Here is a 27611-nt window from a genome sequence, read left to right as displayed (position 1 = left end):
GGGAGACAGAGATGGGTAGACAGAGGCAGACAAAAGAAGGGAGGAAGCTAGAGCTAGGTGGGGGGAGGGTTCAGATTCAGATTCATTTATTTACAGTGAAATGCTTCGTTTGAGTTAACAACCAACACAGTCTGATGATCTGCTGGGGGCAGCCTGCAAGTGTTGCCACACATTCCAGCGCCAACATAGCATGCCCACAATGCTCGGCAGAACAACACAAACAGCAAAAACCAAACTGGTCAACAACAGCACAATACATCAAAGTTGCTGGTGAACGCAGCAGGCCAAGCAGCATCTATAGGAAGAGGCGCAGTCGATGTTTCAGGCCGAGACCCGTCCTGACGAAGGGTCTCGGCCTGAAACGTCGACTGCGCCTCTTCCTATAGATGCTGCTTGGCCTGCTGCGTTCACCAGCAACTTTGATGTATGTTGCTTGAATTTCCAGCATCTGCAGAATTCCTGTTGTTTGCATTTAAAAACAACAGCACAAGTCCCTTTCCCCCCCTCCCCCCCTCAAACACACAGAGACACAAAGAGCTCTCCAACCCAGGACAGACCACCTCCAGGACTCCATTCCTTGTCCATGGATTCTCAGACTCACCAACATTGGGCTTCCAACTTCAGACTTCACCCCAGGACTTGCCGATCATGGGTAAAGGGGATAGCTCCAGTTATTTAAAATAAAGGTGTGTAGAAACTTCTCTCAGAAGGTGATGAATCTCTGGAACTCTCTGTCCCTGAGTGTGGTGAAGGTCAGAATCATTAGATATACTTAATGTGGAGATAGATAAATATTTGAAAGATTAGAGAATCAAGGGTTATGCAGAATTAACACGAGAGAAGTTGAGGTCCTTATAGATCAGCCGTGATCATACTGAATTCACTGGTCAGCTTCAAGGGGCAATGCTCCTATTTTCCTGTGTTCAGTTTCAGAATAAGTGGTTTCCCATCATAGGGATGAGGTATTTTCTCTCAGAGAATTGTGGGTCTTTAGAACTCTTGTCTTCAAAAAAGAATAGGAGAGATGAATGGATTCTTATTGTGGAAGGTTGTCAAGGGTTACAGGAAAAAGGAGGTGACAGTGCTATCAGAGTGGGCATGGTCGTATTGATCCACAGTGGCTAAGAGGCTCCAATTGTGTATATCCCTCACCAGCTTTCAGTGGCTGTTAACCCATGTCTGGATCTACCCCCCTCGCTGCCCATCACTCTCCCCTCAACCCAACCTTCTCATCCCATCCCCTATCTCTCCCTCCCTCCATGCACTTTCCCACGCTCAACACCTCCCATCTGACCCCAAACCCTCATTATGTCCCCCGTCCCCGAGCCCAAACACTCGCCACCCACCCCAACTCTCCTCCCACACGTTTCCTGCAGGTACTGCCTCCCTCCGCCGCTGGGCGTCGCTGCTCTCGATGTTTTCGCACTCACCCAGCGCGCCGAGCTGAGGACAAGATGGCGGAATCGGGAGCTCCGGTCTGTGGGTTTGTGTTTAAAAAGTCCGGGAAGCGGTTCGCTGGGAGGAAACGGAGAGTGTCCGGTGATGAGAAAGGTAATGATCCATGTTCTTTCCCTGACCCCTTCAGACGCTGAGGTTGCGACTCCCTCAGCTTTCAGTGATAACCGTGCGGTGATATCCTGTGACAGGAGGGATGGTCCAGGGTTCTCTGGGAGAGGGGAGTTGCACCCTCCTGGGCTCTGGGGAACGGGGCGGGGGGTGGTCAACCTGGGTTCAGGGGTACGGGGTCTCAGTTGACAAGCCCAGGGGTCTTGAAACAGCGGGAGGAGACTTGAGATTGTTGCCTTCATAAACCAGGCCGTAGAATGTAAGAGCAGGGAGGATGTGGAACAATTTTATAACACATCGCACAGTTCTAGTCACAACAGTAGAGTAAGATGTGACTGCACTGGTGGGGTGCAAAGGAGACTCACCACAATGTTGCCTGGGATGCAGCGTTTCAGTTATGAAGGGAGATTGGACAAGTTGGGATTTGTTTTTCTTGAAGCATGAGAGGCTGAGGTTGACCTGATAGAAGTCTTGCTTCTAACTATAAATTTAAGAGAAGGGGCAGAACAATTCGAGAGGGATTAAGGAAGATTTTTTTTTAACCTAGAGGGTGGTTGGAATCCAAAATACACTACTTAAGGGGGTGGTAGAGACAGAGACTTAAATTTAAGAAGGGCAGTTCAATACCTGGTGCTGATTTAGGAAGATGGCCTACAGTTTTATGGGTCATTAGCTCTCTGCCTGGACAGGTGGGACCTATATCAAAAAGATGATTTGCACTCGAACTGGAGAGGAATTAATATCCTCGGTGGGAGATTTGCTAGTGCTGCTCAGGGGATTTTAGAGTGGTAGGGGATAAGAAGCACAGCAATACAGAGACCTGGTTATGTGAGGGACAGGGCTGGCAGCTCAACGTTCCTAAATTTCATTGTTTTAGATGTGCTAGAGACTGGTTTAAAAAAGCGGAGATTACAGATAAGGGAGAATGACTCAGAGTGGCAGGTGCCTGGAAAAGTTACTGGGGTAGTAGTGGAAACAAAGTTTTGTATAGTTTAAAATGGCCATATGAATAAGGCAATGGATACACAGGAGGACATTTAGTATAAATTGTTATCCTACTGAATGTGCATCATATAGACCGATATCCCTGTTGAATGTAGATTCTAAGATTTTTTTCTAAAATATTAGCAACTAGGTTAGAGAAGGTATTGCCTCAAATTATTTCTGTGGACCAAACTGGATTTATTAAATATCGTTATTCATCTTTCAATATTAGGAGATTAATGAATATTGTTTATACTTCTTCACTTAGAACTCCAGAATGTGTCATTTCATTAGACGCTGAGAAAGCTTTTGACAGAGTTGAATAGCCATATTTATTTAGTGTGCTTGAGAAATTTAATTTTAGCTCGATATTTATATCTTGAATTAAATTGATATATCATACCCTTGTAGCTTTGGTTTTTACTAATAATCAAAGATCTCCCTTTTTTCAATTATTTCGGGGTACTAGGCAGGGATGTCTTCTTAGTCCATTATTATTTGATATTGCTCTAGAACCTTTAGCAATTGCTATTTGAGATTCACCTAATATTCTTGGTATTACCCGTGGGAATGAGATACATAAGTTATCACTATATGCAGATGATTTGTTATTATATATTTCTAATCCTGAGGAATCCATTCCTGCAGTTTTATCCTTGTTGGCTCAGTTTAGTAATTTTTCTGGTTATAAATTGAACCTTAATAAGAGTGAACTTTTTCCGCTAAATATGCAGGTTCCAATTTATGGATGTCTACCACTTAGATTGGTTACCGACTATTTTACTTATTTAGGGGTTAAAATTACAAAGAAGCATAAGGATTTATTTAAGGCTAATTTTTAATTGATCAGATTAAACATCTGTTTACTAAATGGTCACCAATGTCTCTATCATTGATAGGTCGGATTAATGCTATCAAGATGATTATTTAACCTAAATTCTTATATTTATTTCAAGCGGTGCCAATCTTTATTCGGAAATCCTTTTTTGATAATGTTGATTCTAAAATTTCTTCATATATGGCAGAACAAAAATCCTAGGTTAGGTAAAAAAATATTTACAGAAGTCTAAAAAGGAGGGTGGTCTGGCACTGCCGAACTTTAGATTTTACTATTGGGCAATTAATATTCGATATTTAAAATTTTGGACGTGGGACATGGACATAATTTGAAGTCCACATTGGGTAAATCTTGAATGTAAATCCGTACAAGGGTTTTCACTGGGTTCTATTTTAGGGATTTTGCTTCCCTTTGCTTTTTCTAAATTGCATAAACAAATTGTTATCATGATTAACACAGCACTGTGGGTTGAATGCTCTGTCCAGTGCTATAATGTTCTATCTAGGTGAGCATTTAAATTGCCATAGCAATGAAGGCTGCAGACCAATTGCTAATGTTGGAATTAGTGTAAACAGGTACTTAATGTTCAGTATGGACGGGATGAGCCAAAGGCCTGTTTCTGTGAGACCCCCAATGAATACATAATATTGATGGGTCTGATTAGAATCTGGAGGCGTTGGTCTTCAGAATGTTCTGGATCCTGAAGAGTTACTCTTGTACTGAGTAAAACTCAGGATTTTTGTCAAGACTGGGTTCACCTCCTGCTATGAGCATTGCCGTACTGAGTGTTTCACTGCCCCTCTGTTTCACAGATAGCAGTGGAGATGATGATGGAAACACTGTGGTACGGAGGGAAAAAAGAAAGACTATGCCAAATCCCATGATTCAAAAGGTGAGTGCTGAGTCTGATTGATTGAAAAACTCAGATTGATAGGAAAGTAAGTTGCCATATAAATACAGTGGATTCTGGGAAATTGGGACACATTGGAACACGAGAGGGCATAGTCTTAGGTGCTTGGAAGTAGGTTCAGAGGAGATGTCAAGGGTAGGTTTTTTACACAGAGAGTGGTGAGTGTGTGGAATAGACTGCCGGTGACGGTGGTGGAGGCAGAAACGATAGGGTCTTTTAAGAGACTCCTGGATAGGTACATGGAGCTTAGAAAAATAGAGGGCTGTGGGTAACCTGAGGTAATTTCTAAGGTAGGGACATGTTCGGCACAGCTTTGTGGGCAGAAGGGCCTATATTGTGCTGTAGGTTTTCTATGTTTCTAAGTACATTTTGGCCCAATTAGCTGAAATTTCATGGAAATAGTCAAAAAGGTATATAAAATAGGACACTACGATTTAACTGAGTAGCAAACTGTATCTAAATGAAGTACAGAAAAAATTAGAGTACTGCCAATGCTACTGCAGTACTATAAAACTGCATCAGTTCCTAATAGTTATCGACAAAGGAATTCATCCAGTGTGCACTGCCATGTTCTTTTGATAAACAATCAGCGCAGACACCTAATGCGGTTAATGTACTGCCTTCATAGCCTTCCTGTATGAAGTAGTGTTGTAATCCAACAATAAAATTCCTGGAATCCTGTGTGGTCACTGGCTCAAGTTCATCTTCATCACTTTCCTCATTTTAATATTTCCCACCTTGCTGTTTTGATACAATACTTTAGATGATTGTGTCCTCCAAATCTTAATTAATTTTTGAATCAGTGTCTGTTGGCCCACTTGGCTAACAAAAGCACACACAACTGATGTTATTTAAAAACTGTTCACTAAGCATGGTGTAGTCTCCAATGGCCACATAAGCATACGTGACTGATGCTAGCTGCAAACTGTTCGGCAACAGTCTCCTGCCCCAATTAAGTGGCATAATGTCCCAAATTTTTTTTATTCTTTAATAGTTGTCCCAAATAACTGCCCCAATTAACCAGAATCTGCTGTATAAGGAAATGTGACATTGAGCATTCTGGCAGAATTTCAAAAAAAAATATTATCTGAATGGTGAGAGATGGAAAAGCTTTGAGATGCCAAGAAATCTATATGTCCTGGTACATGATTCACAAAAGGCTACTGTGCAGGTATAGTAAGTAATCGGGGAAAGCTAACGTACTATATTTTTTGCTAGGGGTACTGAATATGAGTAGTGAGATTGTGCTTCATTTATTCAACAAGTTGGTGATACCACATCTGGAGTACTGATGTAGTTCAGTGATGGTTTACTGGACTGATGATGACCAGGCATAAGAATGCAAGGAAGTAAGAGCAGGGGTAGACCACACAGCCCCTCCAGTCTACCCCACCATTAAATCTGATCGTGGCTGAGATATCCAGGCCTGAGAGTGTTGTGACCACCTCTATCACTGTTTAGTTTCCTGCCGCTTCCTCCGTCTCCAAGACCAGGTTATAGTGAGTGGTCCACTCAGCAGAGAAGATCATTGGCTGTCAGCTACCGACATTGAAAGACCTGGTCATTGCTCGAGCGAAGAAAAGAGCTGAAAAAAATTACTGCTGACTCCACTCACACTCGCAGTCACCTATTCAAGTCAAGTCAAGTCACTTTTTATTGTCATTTCAACCATAACTGCTGGTACAGAATATAGTAAAACCAAGACAACGTTTTCCAGGACCATGGTGCTACATGAAACAATACAAAAACTACACTGAACTATGTAAGAAAAAACACAAAAAACTACACTAGACTACAGACCTATCCAGGACTGCATAAAGTGCACAAAACAGTGCAGCCACTACAATAAATAATAATAATAAACAAGATAGTAGGCACAGTAGAGGGTACAGTAGGTTGGTGTCAGTCCAGGGTCTGCGTATTGAGGAGTCTGATTCACCAAATTGCTATCAGGGAGACACCTCAAGTCCATCACCACCAGGGCTACACATCATCTCCGAAGTTTCTTTCCTGTCGCTATCCAGCTTCTCAACAAAACTCACTCAGGTGTAATACTCTAACTGTCCCTGCACATCATCTGTTAAATGCCCTTTTCTGCTCTCCTTGTTCTGTTAAAAATTATTGAGTCTGTTTGTATGTTCACATTTATTTAAGTTTGATTATTGATGTTTGAGTTCTGCTCACATTGATTGTTGATTGCTCATTGCTGTTTGCACTATTGTCTTGTGAATTGTTGGTTGCTAGTCTGTTGTGGTATTGTCCTATGTTTTATGCTTAGCACCAATTCTGGTATGGTTCACATACCAACAATAAAGTGATTCTGCTGAACTCTTCCTCTGTACCAGACTCCCAAAGCCCTCATTTGGCTGATTTTAAAACAAAATTATCTATCTCCACTTTAAGTGAATTAGTGTCTACAACTCTCTGGGGTAGAGAATTCCAGATTTTCATCACCCTCTGTGAGAAATAAGCTCTATATACCTGAGTTGTAAATGACCAGCCCCTTATGAAACAGCTGTGTATTCCCCCCCCCCCATTCAAGACTCCCACCAGTAAAAACACTGTCAATGTCCCCTTAGGATTCTGAGGATGATTCAAGAAGGTCACCCCTCATTCCTCTAAACTCCAAAGAATGCAGTCCCAACCACTTGACAGGATAAGTTCTCATCTCAGTAAATAGCCTAGTAAATCTCCATTGGCACCTCCAGTGCCACTAGATCCTTTTGTGGGTAAGGGAAACAAAACTTTGCTACAAAGGCATATTATGCTATTTGCCATCTTATCGAATTGCTCCATTTGCCTGCCAACTTTTCAAGATTCATGCAGAAGAAAAGGTAAGTTGTCTTCTGAGAAAAAGTCGGACAGGCGTGTAAGCTCCTGAGGACATTTGATAGGGTGGATGTAGATCTAGTTGTAGGATCACTGGCTAAACATAAGGGTCAGGAAGGAGGAGAAATTAAGCGGCTAATGAAGACGGGCATGCAAATACTGCCTCTATTACTTGAATGCCTTCTTCACCACTCTATGTACCTGTTTTGTCATTTTTAGGGACCTATGACTTGCACCCCAGGATCCCTTTATAAACCAACACTTCTGAAGACATTACCATTTTCTGTGTTTGTCCCGTTGGTATTTGACATCCCAAAATGCATTACTTTACACTTGTCTGGATTAAATTCCATCTGTAACCACTCCACCCAATTTTCCAAATGATCTATATCTAGTTGTTTCCTTACATAGCTTTATTTCAGCCTGTGATAGTCATAGTCATACTTTATTGATCCCGGGGGAAACTGGTGATCCCTCTGTGTATCACAGCTTTTAAGAGTCCTGCCATCTACTGTAGGGTAGATTACTGGGAGGATGATCCTCTGACTGGGAAGACTGGAACCAGGGACCATACTTTCAGCATTAGGGTCAGCCATTTATGACAGTGTTTGGAGAAATTTCTTCATCCGGGAGGTAATAAATCTTTGTACTTCTCTACCCAAGAAGGTTTGAAGGCCTGGTTGATGAGAATATTCAAAGCAGATAAATTGACAGAAAGAATCAAGGGTTAGTGCTAGAAAGAGATATTAAGGTAAAAGATCAGCTTTGATCTCATTAAATTGCCAGAGGAGGGCAAGGGACAGAATAACCTGTCTCTGGTTGCACTGTTGGTAAGACCCTTTATTAACAAAGCTCCTCACAATTCTGGACATCTCTTGGTCCTATGCAAGCAATTCTGATTTCTGTGGTCCCTCCATGTATTTTGCACATTCTGAAAACTTCCTCTCTCTTTCCAAGGCTTAATGTCCTTACTAGAATTTGATACCTATACTGATGTCCAATAAAGATTCATTCCTTTGCTTATTACCTCATTCCTCTGCTGTACCAAAACATGAGCATTTGGCAGTTCCTCTTTTTGTGTTGAGCGCAATAGTTCACAAACTATCCAACTAGCCCAAATAGTAGGAGTAGGAGAATAGCTTGTGTGACACCACAGATTGACGGAATCAATAGAGAAAGCTTGGAGACAATGCAAGAGGGAGGATAGGCAGGTGATAGAGAAGGGATACGCTCATACCGATGGTTTGAGATGTGTCAATTTTAATGCAAGGAACATTGTGAACAAAGCAGATGAACTTAGAGCATGGATCAGTACTTGGAGCTATGATGTGGTGGCCATTACAGAGACTTGGATGTCTCAGGGACAGGAATGGTTACTTCAAGTGCTGGGTTTTAGATGTTTCAGAAAGGACAGGGAGGGAGGCAAAAGAGGTGGGGGCGTGGCACTGTTGATCAGACGATAGTGTCACAGTTGCAGAAAAGGTGGATGTCATGGAGGGATTGTCTACAGAGTCACTGTGGGCGGAGGTTAGGAACAGGAAGGGGTCAATAACTCTACTGGGTGTTTTTTATAGGCCGCCCAATAGTAACAGGGATATCGAGGAGCAGATAGGGAAACAGATTCTGCAAAGGTGTCATAATAACGGTTGTCGTGGTGGGAGATTTTAATTTCCCAAATATCGATTGGCATCTCCCTGGAGCAAGGGGTTTAGATGGGGTGGAGTTTGTTAGGTGTGTTCAGGAAGGTTTCTTGACACAATATGTAGATAAGCCTACAAAGGAGAGACTGTACTTGATTTGGTATTGGGAAATGAACCTGGTCAGTTGTCAGATCTCTCAGTGGGAGAGCATTTTGGAGATAGTGATCATAATTCTATCTCCTTTACCATAGCATTGGAGAGAGATAGGAACAGACAAGTTAGAAAAGTGTTTAATTGGGGTAAGGGGACTTATGAGGCTATCAGGCAGGAACTTGGAAGCTTAAATTGGGAACAGATGTTCTCAGGGAAAGGTATGGAAGAAATGTGGCAAATGTTCAGGGGGTATTTGCATGGAGTTCTGCATAGGTACGTTCCAATGAGACAGGGAAGTTATGGTAGGGTACAGGAACCGTGGTGTACAAAGGCTGTAGTAATTCTAGTCAAGAAGAAAGGAAAAGCTTACAAAAGGTTCAGGGAGCTATGTAATGTTAGAGATCTAGAAGATTATAAGGCTAACAGAAAGGAGCTTCAGAAGGAAATTAGGAGAGCCAGAAGGGGCCATGAGAAGGCCTTTATGTGCAGGATTAAGGAAAACGCCAAGACATTCTACAAGTATGTGAAGGGCAAGAGGATAAGACGTAAGAGAATAGGACCTATCAAGTGTGACAGTGGGGAAAGTGTGTATGGAACCAGAGGAAATAGCAGAGGTACTTGCTGAATATTTCAGTATTCACTATGGAAAAGGATCTTGGCAATTGTAGTGATGACTTGCAGCAGACTGAAACGCTTGAGTATGTAGATATTAAGAAAGAGGATGTGCTGGAGCTTTTGGAAAGCATCGTTGGATAAGTCGCCGGGACTGGATGAGATGTACCTCGGGCTACTGTGGGAGGCGAGGGAGGAGATTGCTGAGCCTCTGGTGATGATCTTTGCATTATCAATGGGGACAGGAGAGGTTCCGGAGGATTGGAGGGTTGCAGATGTTGTTCCCTTATTCAAGAAAGGGAGTAGAGGTAGCCCAGGAAATTATAGACCGGTGAGTCTTTCTTCAGTGATTGGTAAGTTGATGAAGAAGATCCTGAGAGGCAGGATTTATGAACATTTGGAGAGGTATAATATGATTAGGAATAGTCAGCATGGCTTTGTCAAGGGCAGGTTGTGCCTTATGAGCCTGATTGAATTTTTTGAGGATGTGACTAAACACATTGATGAAGATAGAGCAGTGGATGTAGTGTATATGAATTTCTGCAAGGCATTTGACAAGGTACCCCATGTAAGGCTTATTGAGAAAGTGAGGAGGCATGAGATCCACAGGGACATTGCTTTGTGGATCCAGAACTGGCTTGGCCATAGAAGGCAAAGAGTGGGTGTAGATGAATCATATTCTGCATGGAGGTTGGTGACCAGTGGTGTGCCTCAGGGATCTGTTCTGGGATCCCTACTCTTTGTGATTTTTATAAATGACTTGGATGAGGAAGTGGAGGGATGGGTTAGTAAGTTTGCTGATGACACAAAGGTTGGGGGTGTTGTGGATAGTGTGGATGGCTGTCCGAGGTTACAGCGGGACATTGATAGGATGCAAAACTGGGCTGAGAAGTGGCAGATGGGGTTCAACCCAGGTAAGTGTGAAGTGGTTCATTTTGGTAGGTCAAATATGATGGCAGAATATAGTATTAATGGTAAGACTCTTGGCAGTGTGGAGGATCAGCAGGATCTTGGGGTCCGAGTCCATAGGACGCTCAAAGCAGCTGCGCAGGTTGCCTCTGGTTAAGAAGGCATACAGTGTATTGGCCTTCATCAATTGTGGAATTGAATTTAGGAGCCGAGATGTAATGTTGCAGCTATATAGGACCCTGGTCAGACCCCACGTGAAGTACTGTGCTCATTTCTGGTCGCCTCACTACAGGAAGGATGTGGAAACTATAGAAAGGGTGCAGAGGAGATTTACAAGGATGTTGCCTGGATTGGGGAGCATGCCTTATGAGAATAGGTTGAGTGAACTCGGCCTTTTCTCTTTGGAGTGATGGAGGATGAGAGGTGACCTGATAGAGGTGTATTAAGATGATGAGAGGCATTGATCGTGTGGATAGTCAAAGGCTTTTTCCCAGGGCTGAAATGGCTGTCACAAGAGGGCACAGTTTTAAGGTGCTTGGGAGTAGGTACAGAGGAGATGTCAGGAGTAAGTTTTTTACGCAGAGTGGTGAGTGCATGGAATGGGCTGCCGGCAACGGTGGTGGAGGCAGATACGATAGGGTCTTTGAAGAGACTTTCAGATAGGTACATGGAGCTTAGAAAAATAGAGGGTTATGGGTAACCCTAGGTAATTTCTAAGGTAGGGCACAACTTTGTGGGCCAAAGAGCCTGTATTGTGCTGTAGGTTTTCTATATTTCTATGCTGTCGGGAGGGGTCGTGGGTAATCCAGTAGATATATTTTGATGGGTCTCTGCAATAGATGTGGAGAATATTGTTTGTGTCAAGCTTGGTCACTGACTTGTGATTGTTCAGCAATTCTCCAGCCGATATTTTTGGACCCAAGTGGCTGTTTTTTAAATTCTGCTTATCTGCTCATTTCCAGACTGCAAAAACAAAACCAAGGGAGCAGTGTAGTGACACTGACAGCGATGGACCAGAGGCAATCACTGTCTCCTACAAATCCACGCGATCAGCGGTAAGGATCCACATCAAGTTCTACACGACACAGATCGTTGGCAGCTCTGGTGTCTGGATGGTCACTAGATACTTAAAGCTGCAGAGTTCTTCAGTGTGTCATCAGAATTTTAGAATGCTGCCAACTTGAGGTCTCCAAGCTTGCATTTTGTTGTGGAATTGGGAGCAGCAAATTTGACAGGTTCTTAACTCTGATCACTGTTCAGAGGAGAGTACTCCTGAGAAACGTTGAAGGGAGCTTGGATTGGGGCAGTCATTATTGTCTCCCTGCAGGGAAATAATTTGCTGACACTCACTGCCCCTTGAAGTTGCAGTCCAGCCCCCTCTCTCATATCGGGTGCTTGGAGGTGACATAGAACTTAGAACAGTACAGTACAGGCCTTTTGGCCCATAATGTGTCATCCTTTTAACCTATTCCAAGAGCAATCTAATCTTTCTTGCCCAGGTAACTCTCCGTTTTTTTTTCATCCATGTGCCTAAGAGCATCTTAAATGTCCCTCATGGATCCGCCTCTAACATCACCCTGGCAGTCCATTCTATATGCCCACCATTCTCCATGTATAAAATAAAGACTATATCTGACAGTTCCTATATTTCCCCAGTCATCTTAACGGTATATCCTTTTGTTTTAAGCATTACCATCCTCTGAAAAAGGTTGTCCACTCTATCTAATCCTCTTAATCATCTTCCTGTATTCACTGGAATTCAGAAGAGTAAGGGGGTGACCTAATTGAAACCTATCAAATGGTGAAAGGCCTTGATAGAGTGGATGTGGAGAGGATGTTTCCCATGGTGGGAGTGTCTAAGACCTGGGGGCACAAGATGTAGAGGCGAAGTGGGCATGAAGGGATACAGGGAGAAGGTAGGAGATTGGGGCTGAGAAGAAAAATGGATCAGCCATGATAAAATGGTGGGGTAGAGTCAATGGGGCAAATGGCCTAATTCTGCTGCTATATCTTATGGTCTTGTCAAGTCTCTTCTCATCCTCTCCTTTGCTCAGTGGACATTCTACCAGTGTAAGGTATCCCCACATTCTCATCAGTGTCCCCCATATTTTACCATTCACCTAGACACTAGAGACAATTTACAGTGGCCAGCCGATTAACCTATTAACCATTATGCTGTTGGGATGTGAGAGGTAACTGGAGAAACCCAGGAAAACTTGTTCATTCTTGGGGAGAATGTGTGTTGCCTCTCGGGAATGTGCACAAATTTAGAGCTGAACCCAGGTCTCTGGAAGCATGATGCAGTGTCTGTGCCACCCTGTATGCTGTACTTTAGTTGTGATATGACCTTTTTGGAAGTCTTATTTGCAGTAAATGTACAGTTGTTGCTTCCTAGAAACCTGTGGGGCCAGAAGACATGGGTGCAACTGCTGTCTATCAGTTGGATACCGAGAAAGATAAAGATATGCAAGCTATCTTCGAACGAAGCCAGAAGATCCAAGAGGTGAGCTCTATTGTCACTATACTGCTCCTTTAGTCCTCTCTCTTTCATAATTTGGGAGCGATCAGATAAACAGAATTTAAAAAGCAACTTATGTTCAAGAGCCATACAAGGAGCAGATTGTCTAGAACCTAACTATGTTCACAAGTGCATGCGATCCATCCACACACACACACACACACACTGAGTAGTTAAAATCTATGACCTCATCTCACCTCACCTCCAGTCCTTTTAGCAATTACTTTGGCCCTAAGCTCACTTTACTGAGGGAAGTAGTCCTGTCCTACCCAACACCAGAGAGGCAACGTACCAACCTGGAGACTCTTTTGCAGCCACAGAAACATCTTTCTGACCTCTTACAATAGAATTTCTGCTATTACTGCTCTCCCAACTTTTCTTTTTCTCCCTTCTGTACAGTAGCACTCACTGGGCTGTTGCTGCTGCTACTGTTCTCCCTGGGAGGTCATTTCCCCCAACAATACCCAGCAGGGAATTCAAGGTTCAAGAGATTTAAGTACATTTATTATCAAAGAATGTATAAATTATACAACCTTGAGAGGCCCAAAACCTCAGTCTCAGTTCATCATCTTAGCAGGGGAAATTGCCATGAAGCTCGCTGACACAAAGCACAGCACCTGGCACAGTCTCAGTGCCGTGGGAAGAGGGGGGTATACTTGTTATTGAAGGGACTAACCACTTGGGACTCTCCTGTGCTACCTGCCTGTCCTGACTACCCCTCCTATGGGTCACTCATCTCTCTTTCTGCATCTGCTTAGGGACCAGCTCACTAAACATATCATTTACTGCATTCCTGATAATCTCAATAAAATAAAACAAAGTAAAGTAGCCTGCTGCTGAGACGAACTCTATTTCTTACCTGCTTGATCTGCAGCTTAGAAAATAAGAGTGGATCTCATTGTGGTATTTAAGGTTATGTGAGGGCTGACAGGTTGGGTGGAGAGATCTCCACCAGTTAGCGCAGTTGGTGAGCTATGCTAGAGCAGAGAGAAGCCATGAGAACAGTTGTCAGAAAGTCAGGGCAAAGAGAAAAAGCTTAATGTAGTAAATACAGGGTGCTCTGTAAGCAGGATAGAGTACATTGTGGTATCACGGTGAAGTTCATATACTGGCCCTGTCAGTTACCACATACCCTAGGAAACTGGAGCAAGCAATTCCTTTAGGACTCAAGGGACTACCTAAGAAGTGAAGGAAGAAAGGGAACATGGGTAAAAAAAGATGGGTGGAAGCTAGTGGAGAACTGAGTATTGCACTGATGGGAAAATATAAGCAAATAGAGAAAAATAGATAACAACACTGACCCAACCTTGGGCGTGTTTGCTCTCCTTTCTCCAGTGAGGATTGTGGACCTGGTGTATAGCTGAATTGTATTAGATACATTGTGTAGTTTAGTAATGAGACCCACCTGTGAATCCTTCTCCAGTCCAAGAAGTGCTCTAAAGTTCTGCATAGATTGCATCATGAGTTTTTAAATCAAAGGTGCAGTTTTTTCACTATTACCATTTCTTCTGCATCAAGTGTGAATAGGGAAGCGTTGTTTGTATTTGCAGGAACTGAAAGGGAAAGATGATGAGAAAATCTATCGAGGTATAAACAATTACATTAAATATATCAAACCCAAGGACACACCCATGGCAAATGCATCTTCAGGAATGGTAAGGTAAGTGAAACAGCAGCTCTTAGATTCATTGAGTTATACAGCATGAAAACTGTCCATCAATGCTGACAAAATCCTAGTCCCATTTGTCTGTGTTTTGCTCATATCCCTCTAGGCCTTTTCTATCCATGTACCTGGCCAAATGTATTTTAAACATTGTAATCATTTACACCTCTATATCTTCTTCTGGCAAGTTGGAACATATACCCACCATGTCACCATGTTCTGTGTTTTTTTTTTAAAAGTTGCCCTTCAGATCCCTTCTACATCTTTCCCCTTTCACTTTAAATCTGTGCTCTCTAGTCTTAGACTCCTAGGAAGAAGACTGACCATTCGCTCTCTCTACGTGCCTCATGTTTTTACAAACCTCTATAAGGTCACCCATCAGCCTCCTTTGCTCCAGGGAAAACAGTCCCAGTCCCTCCTTATAATTCATGCCTTCCAGTCCCTGCAGCATCCTTGTTGATCTTTTCCGTCTAGCTTATTGATGTCCTCCAATCCTTCCTGGGATTCCAAAGTTTTTGAAGAATTATAGAATTGTACAGCACAGGAATAGACCCTTTTTGCAAACCTTGTCCATGCAAATTGTGATGGCTGTCTTCAATAATTCTATATCTGCTTTGGGCCCAGAACTTTCCACTCCTTTCCTATCCAAGTACCTCTTCAAAGGCCTTTTAAACATCATTGTATCTGCATCTACTACTTCTCATTCTAGATATTCACCTTCTATGTGGAAAAAATTACCTTCAGATCCTCTTTAAATTACTTCCCTCTCATATTAAACCAGTGTCCTCTAGTTTTAGTCTAGGAAAGTACCCTGGCTATCTATCCCATAAATGCCCCTCATATATTTAAGACAAGGTTGGTTAGATTTTTGAATAGTAGGGGAATTAAGAGTTATGGGGAAAGGCAGGTGGATGGAGATGAGATAGGGAGGTGAGCTTAAGGTTAAGGAACCCTTAGGGAACAGTGATCACAATATGATCAAATTCATTTTGAAATTTAAGAAGGAGAAACTAAATTCCAATGTGTCAGTATTTCAGTGGAATAAAGGAAATTACAATGGCGTTTTAGGGGAACTGGCCAAAGTTGACTGGAAAGGGACACTAGCAGGAAGGCCAGCAGAGCAGCAATGGCTGGAGTTTCTGTGAAAAATGAGGGAAGTGCAAGCCATGTATATTCCAAATAAGAAATTTTCGAATGGAAGGAAGACACTATTGTGGCTGACAAGTGAAGTCAGAGCCAAAGTAAAAGCAAAAGAGAGGGCATACAAGGAAGCCAAAGCTAGTGAGAAGATAGAGGATTGGGAAGCTTTTAAAAATTTGCAGAAGGAAACTAAAAAGGTCATTTGGAAGGAAAAGATGAATTATGACAGGAAACTGGCAACTAATATCAAAGAAGGTACTAAAAGCTTTTTTAAGTATATAAAGAGTAAAAGAGAGTCAAGGGTAGATACAGGACCAATAGAAAATGACACTGGAGATATTGTAATGAGAGACGCAGAGATGGCAGAGGAACTGAATGCATATTTTGCATCAGTCTTCACAGTGGAAAACATCTGTAGTATACCAGACATTCAAGAGTGTCAGGGAAGTGAAGTTTGTGCAGTGAAAATTACGACTGAGAAGGTGCTCAGGAAGCATAATGGTCTGAGGGTGGATAAATCTCCTGGACCTGATGGAATGCACCCTTGGGTTCTGAAGGAAGTAGCTGGAGAGATTGCAGAGGCATTAACGATGATCTTTCAAGAATCAATAGATTCTGGCATTGTACCGGATGACTAGAAAGTTGTAAATGTTACTCCGCTATTTAAGAAGGGTGGGAGGCAGCAGAAAGGAAACTATAGACCTGTTAGCCTGACATCAGTGGTTGGGAAGTTGTTGGAATCAATTGTTAGGGATGAGATTACGGAGTACCTGGACGCATGTGACAAGATAGGCCAAAGCCAGCATGGTTTCCTGAAAGGAAAATCCTGCCTGACTAACCTACTGCAATTTTTTGAGGAAATTACAAGCAGGGTAGACAAAGGAGATGCAGTAGATGTGGTGTGCTTGGATTTTCAGAAGGCCTTTGACAAGGTGCCACACATGAGGCTGCTTAGCAAGATAAGAGCCCATGGAATTACTGGGGAGTTACCAGTATGGGTGGAGCATCGGCTGATCGGCAGAAAACAGAGAGTGGGAATAAAGGGATCCTATTCTGGCTGGCTGCCAGTTACCAGTGGAGTTCCACAGGGGTCGGTATTGGGACCGCTGTTTTTTACGATGTATGTCAATAATCTGGACTATGGGATTAATGGATTTGTGGCTAAATTTGTGGATGATACAAAGATAGGTGGAGGAGCGGGTAGTGTTGAGGAAACAGAGAGACTTAGATAGTTCAGGGGAATGGGCAAAGAAGTGGCAAATGAAATACAATGTTGGAAAGTGTATGGTCATGCACTTTGGTGGAAGAAGTAAACAGGCAGACTATTATTTAGATGGGGAGAGAATTCAAAATGCACAGATGCAAAGGGACTTGGGAGTCCTTTTGCAGGATACCCTAAAAGTTAACCTCCAGGTTGAGTCGGTTGTGAAGAAGGCAAATGCAATGTTGGCATTCATTTCTAAAGGTATAGAATATAAGAGCAGGGATGTGGTGTTGAGGCTCTATAAGGCACTTGTGAGACCACACTTGGAGTATTGTGTGCAGTTCTGGGCTCCTTATTTTAGAAAGGATATACTGACATTGGAGAGGGTTCAGAGAAGATTCACGAGAATGATTCCAGGAATGAAAGGGTTACTGTATGAGGAACATCTGGCAGCTCTTGGGCTGTATTCCCTGGAGTTCAGGAGAATGAGGGGGGATTTCATAGAAACATTCTGAATGTTAAAAGTCCTGAACAGATTAGATATGGCAAAGTTATTTCCCATGGTAGGGGAGTCCAGGACAAGAGGGCACGACTTCAGGATTGAAGGATGTCCATTTAGAACATTTAGATGCGGAGAAATTACTTTAGTCAAAGGGCGGTAAATCTGTGGAATTTGTTGCCACGAGCGGCTGTGGAGGCCAAGTCATTGGGTGCATTTAAGGCAGAGATAGAAAGGTTCTTGATTAGCCAGGGCATCAAAGTGTATGGGGAGAAAGCAGGGGAGTGGGGATGACTGGAAGAATTGGATCAGCCCATGATTGAATGGTGGAGCAGACTCAATGGGTTGAATGGCCTACTTCTGCTCCTGTATCTTATGGTCCTATAGTCCATGGACAGATCAGCCATGATCTTATTGAATAGTGGAGCAGGCTTGATGGACCAGATGGCCTACTTCTGCTCCCATTTCTTATGTTTCGTATGTTCTTGTGTCTTACCAAAATTTGACCTTGCAAATTGCATTACCTCATATTTCCATCTGACACTGCTGTGCCCAATTTTCCAGTTAATCTGTGTCCAACTGTATCTTTGTTAAACCTTCACTCTCTAAGAATTGCACACAACAAAAGTCCTAACAAAGGCAATAATTTGGAGGTGATCCTTTTTTAAAATATTGGTTGAGGGACAAACATGAGGCAGGAGGGTACATCCTTGGTCCTTTATCTGGACTTCAGCGAGACCCAGCAAAGCTTGATCTGCAGACACTTGTGGTCATTTAGATAATGGTGTTAAAATCAGGAATCTTTTGGGACTTCAAGTAGCTTCATAGAGGTTTTTGTTGAGGAAGCTACATCATCATTTTTGAAATAATTGAAGGCATTAGAATTAAAAGTACTATAGTGTATCGGATAGAAAATTGAGTGAGTGACAGGAAGCAGAGTAGTAAAAACAGAGTCATTTTCAGCCTCGAGGTGAGTGTACAGTGACAATCCCCAAAGATCAGTACTCTGACTAAGGCTTCCCTTTGTATGCATTAATAATTTGGACTTGAGTGTATAAGCACAATTTCCAAATTTGCTGAAGGCACAAAGCTCAGAGGTACAGTGAACTGTAAGGAGGAAAGTTGAGATGATAGATATCTGAGGGAGATATGCGGATGTATCCAGGGGCACCTGGATGGCAAGTCAAATATAATGCTGATAACTACAATTATATTTTCATAGAGCAGGTGAGCAGGACAAGAAACTGGAGCATATAGTTCTAAAAAGTGTACAGGGATGGAAAGGTGCTGAGCTATGTTGAAACTACCGGGGCAGGTTTAAGAAAAAGAGGGATTCTGGACTTCACAAAAAAAACAACAACCATGGAGATCGTGATGTAATTCATAAAAGACTAGTCTAGCCAAAACTTGGAGTGATGTGCCCAGTCTGGATGTCACACTTTAGGGAAGGTGTGAAGGCTTTGAAGAGGGTGCGGAGGGGATTTACTGATAGGATTTGCGTTATGAGTTTTTACTTGTGTGAATAGACTGGAGAAGCTATATTTGTTCTCCTTGGAACAGAGTATGTGTTTAGATTTTGATTAAGTTTCTAATCCAACGGGTTCATTCTTCAGTTGTTTAAAAATCCAGTTACCATTTCTGACTGTTCCTCACTGGCAGTGAATGTTTTGGGGATCACCCGTGGCAAAGTCACCTTGCTTCCTAATAATCGCTACACCTGCCACTTTGCTCTGCCTGGTGATTGCTCTTCCCTAATCCTGTCCTCCTGGCCTAGGCTAATGCTTAGTTTGCAACCCAGACTGACCCTGGTTAAGCCATTCCTGATGCTGTCTGCGTTTTGACAATGGGGCTGCCATCATTGGTGTCAACACTGTGCTTATTGTGTGTCAGGAAAGGGCCAATCCGAGCACATGAAAATCTCCGAGCAACAGTACGGTGGGATTACCAGCCTGACATCTGTAAGGATTACAAAGAGACTGGCTTCTGCGGGTTTGGAGGCAAGTTTATCTTTTCTTGTGTTCCATTTGGTCAGAGATGGATGTGTGGGGCTGGTGATTTGCAGATGTTCCCACAGTTCTCCACACTCCTCCATCATTTTGTCCCTACCCCTGAACTAAGGCTTTGATCCTTACTCTATGCTGCCTCAGCTGATTGTGACCAATCTTTATTTTGGTACAGTGGGACTCATTTTCAGGGAGAGTTAAATTCTTCAAAAGTTCTGGTATTACCACGTATAGGGAATTGATTAAGGATTAATCATAAGTTTGATGCACCTGGAACCAAATCTGACATCTGCATGTCCGGACAAGAACCTGGGAGTGAAGAAGACACATCTGACTTCTTAGTTTAGCATCGAGGAGAGCAGAAAACAAAATGGAAAAGAAAGAGACAGAAGACAACTCTTTAGTCTGAAAATCAAAATACTACAAGATTGAGGAGTGGTCTAAGAGGACAACAAAATGTCACTGGTAGGATGGGTACAGGGTTGCCATGGCTGTCAATTAAGCCATCTAGTTGATAGATTAATGAAGGTAGAGAGAAAATGTCAAAGCTGTGGAAGATGCCTAGCAAATCCAGCAAGGTCAGTGGAGAGAGGAAAGTTGGGCTTAATATTCCAGATGTATACAGTATTTGCAGGGTTTACTCTGATTCTCAGCCTTCAATAGGATTTTCTTCTCCTTGCAGACAGCTGTAAGTTTCTACATGACCGCTCAGACTATAAGCATGGCTGGCAGATAGAACGGGAGCTGGATGAAGGCCGTTACAATATAAATGGTGAGTGTTGTAATGGTGAGCTCAATTATATCTGATAATTGTGAGGATTTCTGACTCCAACATTCCCTCAGGCAGTGTATTCCAGATTCCAACCCTCCTCAGAATGAGAAAGTCCTTGCATCCCCTCTAAACCTCTTGCCCTTAGGAGCTGTGCGCTTTAGTTTTAGATAAGGCAATCTCAGAACCCACAGTCATATTGGTTCCTTCTTTTTTACTAGCAAGATTATTCCATCTCCTTGCCCTTTTAGCCTGTCCTTGGACACTGAAAACCCATGGATGTTCTTTTTCCGACCCTGTCCATCCTACAACCATGTCTTTGTAATCACAACATCATATCCGCTCATGAGTATTTGCCTCTGTGAACTGAACGAAGGAGAACTACATGGTGATACATAAATGCATGACAGAACAACAGATTTACCCTCTTCAAAAATCATAAAACCAATCTTGGGTTTGGGTTCAAGATTAGGCAAATCTGTCAATATTCATAAGAATAAACCTGATTCTGAGTCCTGACGAAGAGTCTCGGCCTGAAATGTCGACTGCACCTCTTCCTACAGATGCTGCCTGGCCTGCTGCATTCACCAGCAACTTTGATGTGTGTTGCTTGAATTTCCAGCATCTGCAGAATTCCTGTTGTCTGAGTTGATTGATTTTTGTCAAATATACCCAATTTTTCTTGTAGCGGTCTTAATTCTAATAGTCAATCAGAATCAGGTTTAACATCACTGACATATGTTGTGAAATTTGTTGTTTTGTGACAGCAGGATATTGCAATATATAATAAAACTATACAGTAGATGTGCATGTATTATTTGTTATATTAGTAGTGCAAAATGAGAAATGGGAAAAATAGTGAGATAGTATTCATGGGTTTATTGTCCATTCAGAAATCAGATGGCAAAGAGGAAGTAGCTGTTCCTGAAACGTTGTGCATGTGTCTTCAGGCTCCTGTATGTCAGGTTGATAGGAAAGTAGCTCTTGGTTAATTAAAGAGTCGATCAAAATCAAACGTCACTTCAACAGACTGGTTAAGTAGCTGATGCTATGTTTGGGAATGTCCCACTCCCAATTAATCATAGCACATTTCAACATTTCTAGGTGAATTTCAACAGAATTGGGTAGCTTCTCACATTTGTGTGCTTTCACTTGCAGATGATGAGAACTATGAAGTGAGCAGCGATGATGAAGACATGCCCTTTAAATGTTTTATCTGCCGGTCTTCCTTTACCAACCCAGTGATGACAAAGTGAGTTGGTTTGTCAAATAAAGGCCACAAGTTCTTCACTTTATTTATCCAGAAATTTGGTGATTGTTATACAAAAAAAACTTTGCATCTCCCTGATATTTAACCAGTTGCATTTTCTTCCACAGGTGTAAGCACTATTTCTGTGAAAGTTGTGCCTTGCAGCATTACCGTAAATCTAAACGCTGTTATGTGTGTAATGAGCAGACCAATGGGGTTTTCAATCCAGCCAAAGGTACGTGCCTTGCCTCCTCAGAACTCATAGAATGTAGGTAACTAAAATTTAAGATAACAATAGACCAGTTGATATCATTTACTTGGATGTTCAGAACGCTTTTGACAAGGTACCACACAAGAGGTTAACAATCAAATTACAGCAGGTAGGAATTCAGGGTAAGGTGCACAAATGGGTGCAGAATTGGCTCAAGAACAAACGAGTTTTGGTGAACGGATCCTATTCACACCCAGAAGATGTTAAAAGTGGGGTTCTATAGGGATTGGTTTTGGGGCCACTGCTGTTTTTAATTTACATAAATGATTTGGATAAGCACATAACAAATAAACTAGTAAAGTTTGCTGATGATACAGAATTAGGGGGCCGGGCTGATAATAGGCAGCAGAACCAATAGCTAAATTTAAACAAAATTTTGATGTGGGCAGATAAATGCGGATGAAATTTAATGTAAGTATTATGTATAGGAATTAGAAATATCAATTGAAATGAATTGACTTTATTATTTGCATCCTTCATATACATGAGTAAAAATCTTTACATTATGTCTCTGTCTAAATGTGCAATTTATAGTAATTTATAATAAATATGTACAACAGGACAGTCAATATAACAGAGAAATACAGTTGTGTCAGCGTGAATTAATCAGTCTGATGGCCTGGGGAGGAAGCTGTCCCGGAGCCTGTTGGTCCTGGCTTTTATGCTATGGTACCATTTCCCGGATGGTAGCAGCTGGAACAGTTTGTGGTTGGGATGACTTGGGTCCCCAGTGATCATTTGGGCCCTTTTTACACACCTGTCTCTGTAAATGCCCTGAATCATGGGAAGTTCACATCTACCGATGCACTGGGTTGTCCGCACCACTCTCTGCAGAGTCCTGCGATTGAGGGAAGTACAGCTCTCATACCAGGCAGTGATGCAGCCAGTCAGGATGCTCTCAATTGTGCCCCTGTAGAAAGTTCTTAGGATTTGGGTTCCCATAACAAACTTCCTCAACTGTCTGAGGTGAAAGAGGCGCTGTTGTGCCTTTTTCACCACACAGCTGATGTGTACAGACCATTTGAGGTCCTCGGTGATGTGGATGCTGAGGAATTTAAAGCTGTTTACCCTCTCAACCTCAGATCCATTGATGTCAATAGGAATTAGCCTTTCTCCATTCCTCCTGTAGTCTACAACCAGCTCCCTTGTTTTTGTGACATTATAAATATACAATGGAGGGTCTTGAGTTAGAAAGTACACTGTATGAGAAGGATTTGGGCATTCTAGTAGACTCATCACTATCAACATCTAGACAATGCACAGAAGTGATTAGGAAGGATTAGGGAAGTGATTAGGAAGGCTATATAAATGCGCTCAGTGGAGTGAGGCCACACCCTGAGTACTGTGTACGATTTTGGTCTCCATGTTGTATGAGGGAGTTCAGAGAAGGGTGACTAGACTCATTCCAGGTCTTCAAAGTATGAGCTATGAAGAAAGATTGAAGGAGTTAAATCTTATTAGCCTAAGCAGATGTAGAATGAGAGGAGACTTGATAGAAGTGTTCAAAATCACTAAGGGTATAAGTAAGATGGATGCCAGCTGCTACTTAAAATCAATGGGGACATGGGGCCACAGGTGGGGACTGGTTAAAAGGAGATTTCAGACCAACGTCAGGAAGTGTTTCTTTACACAGCGAGTTGTGGACACATGAAACAAACTGCCCAGTTGAGAGCAGTACCTTAGCGACTCTCAAGTCTGAACTCGATAGTTATTTCAACACACTATGTGAACAGGAATTTGGCAAGCTTTGTTGGGCCAAATGGCCTGTTCTTATCAAAAACTTTCTAATATTCTAATGTCAGTTGCTTTCCTATTTAAAGGTGGCATAAGGCATGTAAATCCACGCTCATACTTCGAAAAGAACTTTCTGTGCAATTTCTCTATCTCTTTAGTGTTTTTTCAATGTACCTGGTTGCTCAAGTACATCAGTTGAATACCTAGATCCCATGAGAGACCAATTAAGTCACCTATGTTGATGTGAGACCGGAGGTGCATGTAGAAGCAGTTGGCGAGGCAGGCAGGTTGTCATCACGAGCAACATGGTCACTTGCTTATTGCTACAAGCTCTTTACTTCCAAGAACTTAAAAGCTGAATTCACCAAGAAGCTCTTGGTGATATTTAAATGTCTCGGGATTGTTAACACAGGTCTTTGAGTTGCTTGTATGGTGATGTTGTTTTGCAGTTGTCAGTATAGGACACTGAATGGCAGGCATAGTGAGCCAGGAACGGTAGGGAAAGTTCACCAGAACATGAGTACACATCACTGTCCCTATTATTGGCCTTAAGTTGGATGAGACAGTTGCAAGCCAAGCTGTTGTTCCATAATATGCAGATATGGCACAGTTGTTGAGTGGAGTTTATAAAGGTTTTTTGTCCTGACTTATTGGCCAGAACAGTTTGAGGAATTTGTATCAGAAACAGAAGGCCAGTGTGATCATGTTTGCTGTTGTGTGCTGGGGCAGCAGGCTGAGGGTAGCAGACACCAACAGAATCAACAAACTCATTTGTAAGGCCAGCGATGTTGTGGGGATGGAACTGGACTCTCTGACAGTGGTGTCTGAAAAGAGGATGCTGTCCAAGTTGCATGCCATCTTGGACAATGTCTCCCATCCACTACATAATGTACTGAGTGGGCACAGGAGTACATTCAGCCAGAGACTCATTCCACCGAGATGCAGCACAGAGCGTCACAGGAAGTCATTCCTGCCTGTGGCCATCAAACTTTACAACTCCTCCCTTGGAGAGTTAGACACCCTGAGCCAATAGGCTGGTCCTGGACTTATTTCCTGGCATAATTTTCATATTACTATTTAATTATTTATGGTTTTATCACTATTTAAGGTGCAACTGTAACGAAAACCATTTTCCCTCAGGATCAATAAAGTATGACTATGACTATGAGAAGAGGAGGCTTAAAAAATCTACCTTCTCAAGAAATTTTGAAGTATCACTGTTGTTGTTGAATGCTGTCATGTCATGGATATTGTCATTCTCCATAGGGTTTTTGTGGCAAGATACAGAAGTAGATTGCCAGGCCTTTCTTCTGCTGCCCAGGTTGGGACCTGGCTGGTTTCAAACTCAGGACCAGCCATCTCGAAGTTCAGCCTTGATGTCTCTGCACCACTGGTATTATTAAGTCCTCATAAAGGAAGTTCACAGTACAGAACTTCCAGTGGCCATATACAGACAGTGGTGCTGAATCTGCAGCAACAAACAAGGTGCTGGAGGAACTCCGTGGGTCAGGCAGCATTTGTGGAGAGTAATGGATAGTCGCCATTTTGACGAGGCCCTTTATGTGGGTGGAAAGACAGAGGAGATGGTATAAGATGGTGGAGGGAATGACTGGGACTGTTTTCCATGGAGCAAAGGGGGCTGAGGGGTGACTTACAGAGGTTTTTATAATCATGGCAGGAATTGAAAAGGTGGATGATCAGTCTTTTCCACAGAGTAGGAGAGTCTAAAACTAGAAGGCATAGGTTTAAAGTGAGAGGGGTAAGTTTTTCACATGGTGGGTATCTAGAACAAGCTGCCAGAGGAAGGTGTAGAGACAGGTACAATAGTTTAAAAGATTTGGACAGATAAGGTTTAGAGCAGGGGTTCCCAACTTGGGTCCACGGACCCCTTGGTTAATGGTAGGAGTCCATGGCATAAAAAAGATTGGGAACCCCTGCTGTGGAGGGACGTGGGTCTAACACAGACAATAGGACTAGCTCAGGAAGCCATCTTAGTCAACATGGGACCAGTTGTGCCGAAAGGCTTGTTGCTGTGCTGTGTAACTAACTGTGTAATCCTGATGATTGGAGGATCAGATCCAATGCTTCCATCATTTCTTGTGGTGATAGACTTGCAATGATGATTTGGGAGTGTTTCATGCATTGTTATTCTCTATTTCAGAGCTTATGGCAAAGATAAATAAGCACAAAGCAGAGAACCAGTCAGATCCATTGGATGCAGCAGGGGAACTGGAGCAGACAGGGTGATATTCTTGCCCACTCTCACTTTTGTTTTAGCAAAATAAACTTGTTTTCAAAATAAATTTGTGTGTTTCCTTGTAGTTGTTAGTTCTTTAATTTCTGCAATTAGTCTTAACCATCACTAAGTACATTTTTAAAACCGTTTTAGTGCATTTAGACTCAACAAGAGCTGTGGGAAGAGCTGAGCAAGATGATCACCTCTTGTTTTGTTAACAGGAGTCCTGCAAAGAAGGTGCTCCCAGACTGTTGGCTCAGATCAGCTTCTCAATCATGAAGTTCCGGCACAGAAACAGGCTCTTCAGCCCAACTGGTCCATGCCAACCAAGATGCCTACCTGAACTAGTCCAATTTGCACATATCTGGCCCATATTCCCCTAAATCAGAGGTTCCCACACTGGAGTCTATAGACCTGTTGGTTAATGGAAGGGGTCCATGGCATAAAAAGGGTTGGGAACCTGTGCCCTAAACCTTTCCTATCCATGTACCTGTCCGATTGCCTTTTAAATGACTTCCACCCTGCCCTCAAATTCACTTGGTCCTTCTCTGACACATCTCCTTTCTTGATCTGTCTCCATCTCAGGAAACATGTTATCTACTGACATCGACTATAACCTGACCAACTCCCACAGCTACCTTTGCTACCCCTCCTTCCCGTCTGTCTGTGTTTTTGTCCCCTGCTCTATTCTCTATACACATGACTGTGCGCCTCATCACAGCTCCAATGCCATATACAAACTCACTAATAACACCAATTGTTGGGTGGAGATGAGTCAGCTTACTGGATCGAGATATTTCAGATACATAAAGTGTAAAAGAGTGACAAGAGTGGAGATGAGACTGCTGGAGAGGTATTAATGGGGACAATGAAATAATGGATGAACTGAATAAGTATTTTGTGTCAGTCTTCACTGTGGAAGACACTAGCAGTAAGGTGGAAGTTCCAGGTGTCGGGGGTCATGAAGTGTGTGAAGCTACCATTACTAGAGAGAACGTTGTTGACAAACTGAAAGGCCTGAAGGTGTATCAGCCTCCTGGACCAGGGTTCCGAAAGAGGTAGCTGAAGAGATTGTGGAGGCATTAGTAATGATCTTTCAAGAATCTCTAGATTCTGGAATGGTTCCAGGAGACTGGAAAATTGCAGAAGGCACTGCACTCTTCAAGGAGGGAGAGAGGCAGAAGAAAGGAAACTATAGGCCAGTTAGTCCGACCTCAGTGGTTGGGAAGATGTTGGAGTCAATTATTAAGGATGCAGCCTCAGGGTACGTGGAGGCACATGATAAAATAGGCCGTAGTCAGTGTGGATTCCTCAAGGGAAACTTGCCTGACAAATCTGTTGGAAGTCTTTGAAGAAATAGTAAGCAGGATAGACAAAGGAGAATCGGTTGAGATGCACTTAGATTTTCAGAAGACCTTTGACAAGGTGCCACATGTGGCTGCATAACAAGCTATGTGCCCATGGTATTACAGAAAAGATTCTAGCATGGATCAAGTGTGGCTGATTGGCAGAGATCAAATAGTGGGAATAAAGGAAGTGTTTTCTGACTGGCTGCCAGTGACTAGTGGTGTTCCACAGAGGTCTGTGTTGGTACTGTTTCTTACATTATGTGTCAATGATTTGGATGATGGAATAGAAACATAGAAACATAGAAAATAGGTGCAGGAGTAGGCCATTCGGCCCTTCGAGCCTGCACCGCCATTTATTATGATCATGGCTGATCATCCAACTCAGAACCCAGCCTTCCCTCCATACCCCGTGACCCCTGTAGCCACAAGGGCCATATCTAACTTCCTTTTAAACATAGCTAATGAACTGGCCTCAACAGTTTGCTGTGGCAGAGAATTCCACAGATTCACCACTCTCTGTGTGAAGAAGTTTTTC

The 27611-nt window shown here is 42.6% G+C and overlaps 1 protein-coding gene across 1 annotated transcript; it reads left to right on the top strand.

Moving 5' to 3' along the window:
- Nucleotides 1–1436: 1436 nt before the first annotated feature.
- rnf113a (ring finger protein 113A) lies at nucleotides 1437–25807 on the top strand. The gene is made up of 10 exons (XM_063037284.1): nucleotides 1437–1551; nucleotides 4201–4280; nucleotides 11404–11496; nucleotides 12837–12944; nucleotides 14510–14619; nucleotides 19356–19462; nucleotides 20151–20240; nucleotides 21396–21489; nucleotides 21615–21721; nucleotides 25653–25807. Exons 1-10 carry the CDS (start codon nucleotides 1455–1457, stop codon nucleotides 25736–25738), a joined length of 972 nt encoding a protein of 323 aa, XP_062893354.1. The 5' UTR covers nucleotides 1437–1454; the 3' UTR covers nucleotides 25739–25807.
- Nucleotides 25808–27611: the final 1804 nt, after the last annotated feature.

This window comes from Mobula hypostoma, chromosome X1 (assembly GCF_963921235.1).
Source record: "Mobula hypostoma chromosome X1, sMobHyp1.1, whole genome shotgun sequence".
Lineage (NCBI taxonomy): Eukaryota > Metazoa > Chordata > Chondrichthyes > Myliobatiformes > Myliobatidae > Mobula > Mobula hypostoma.
The sequence above is the reverse complement of the archived record's forward strand: the minus strand, read 5'-3'. Positions and strand labels throughout refer to the sequence as shown.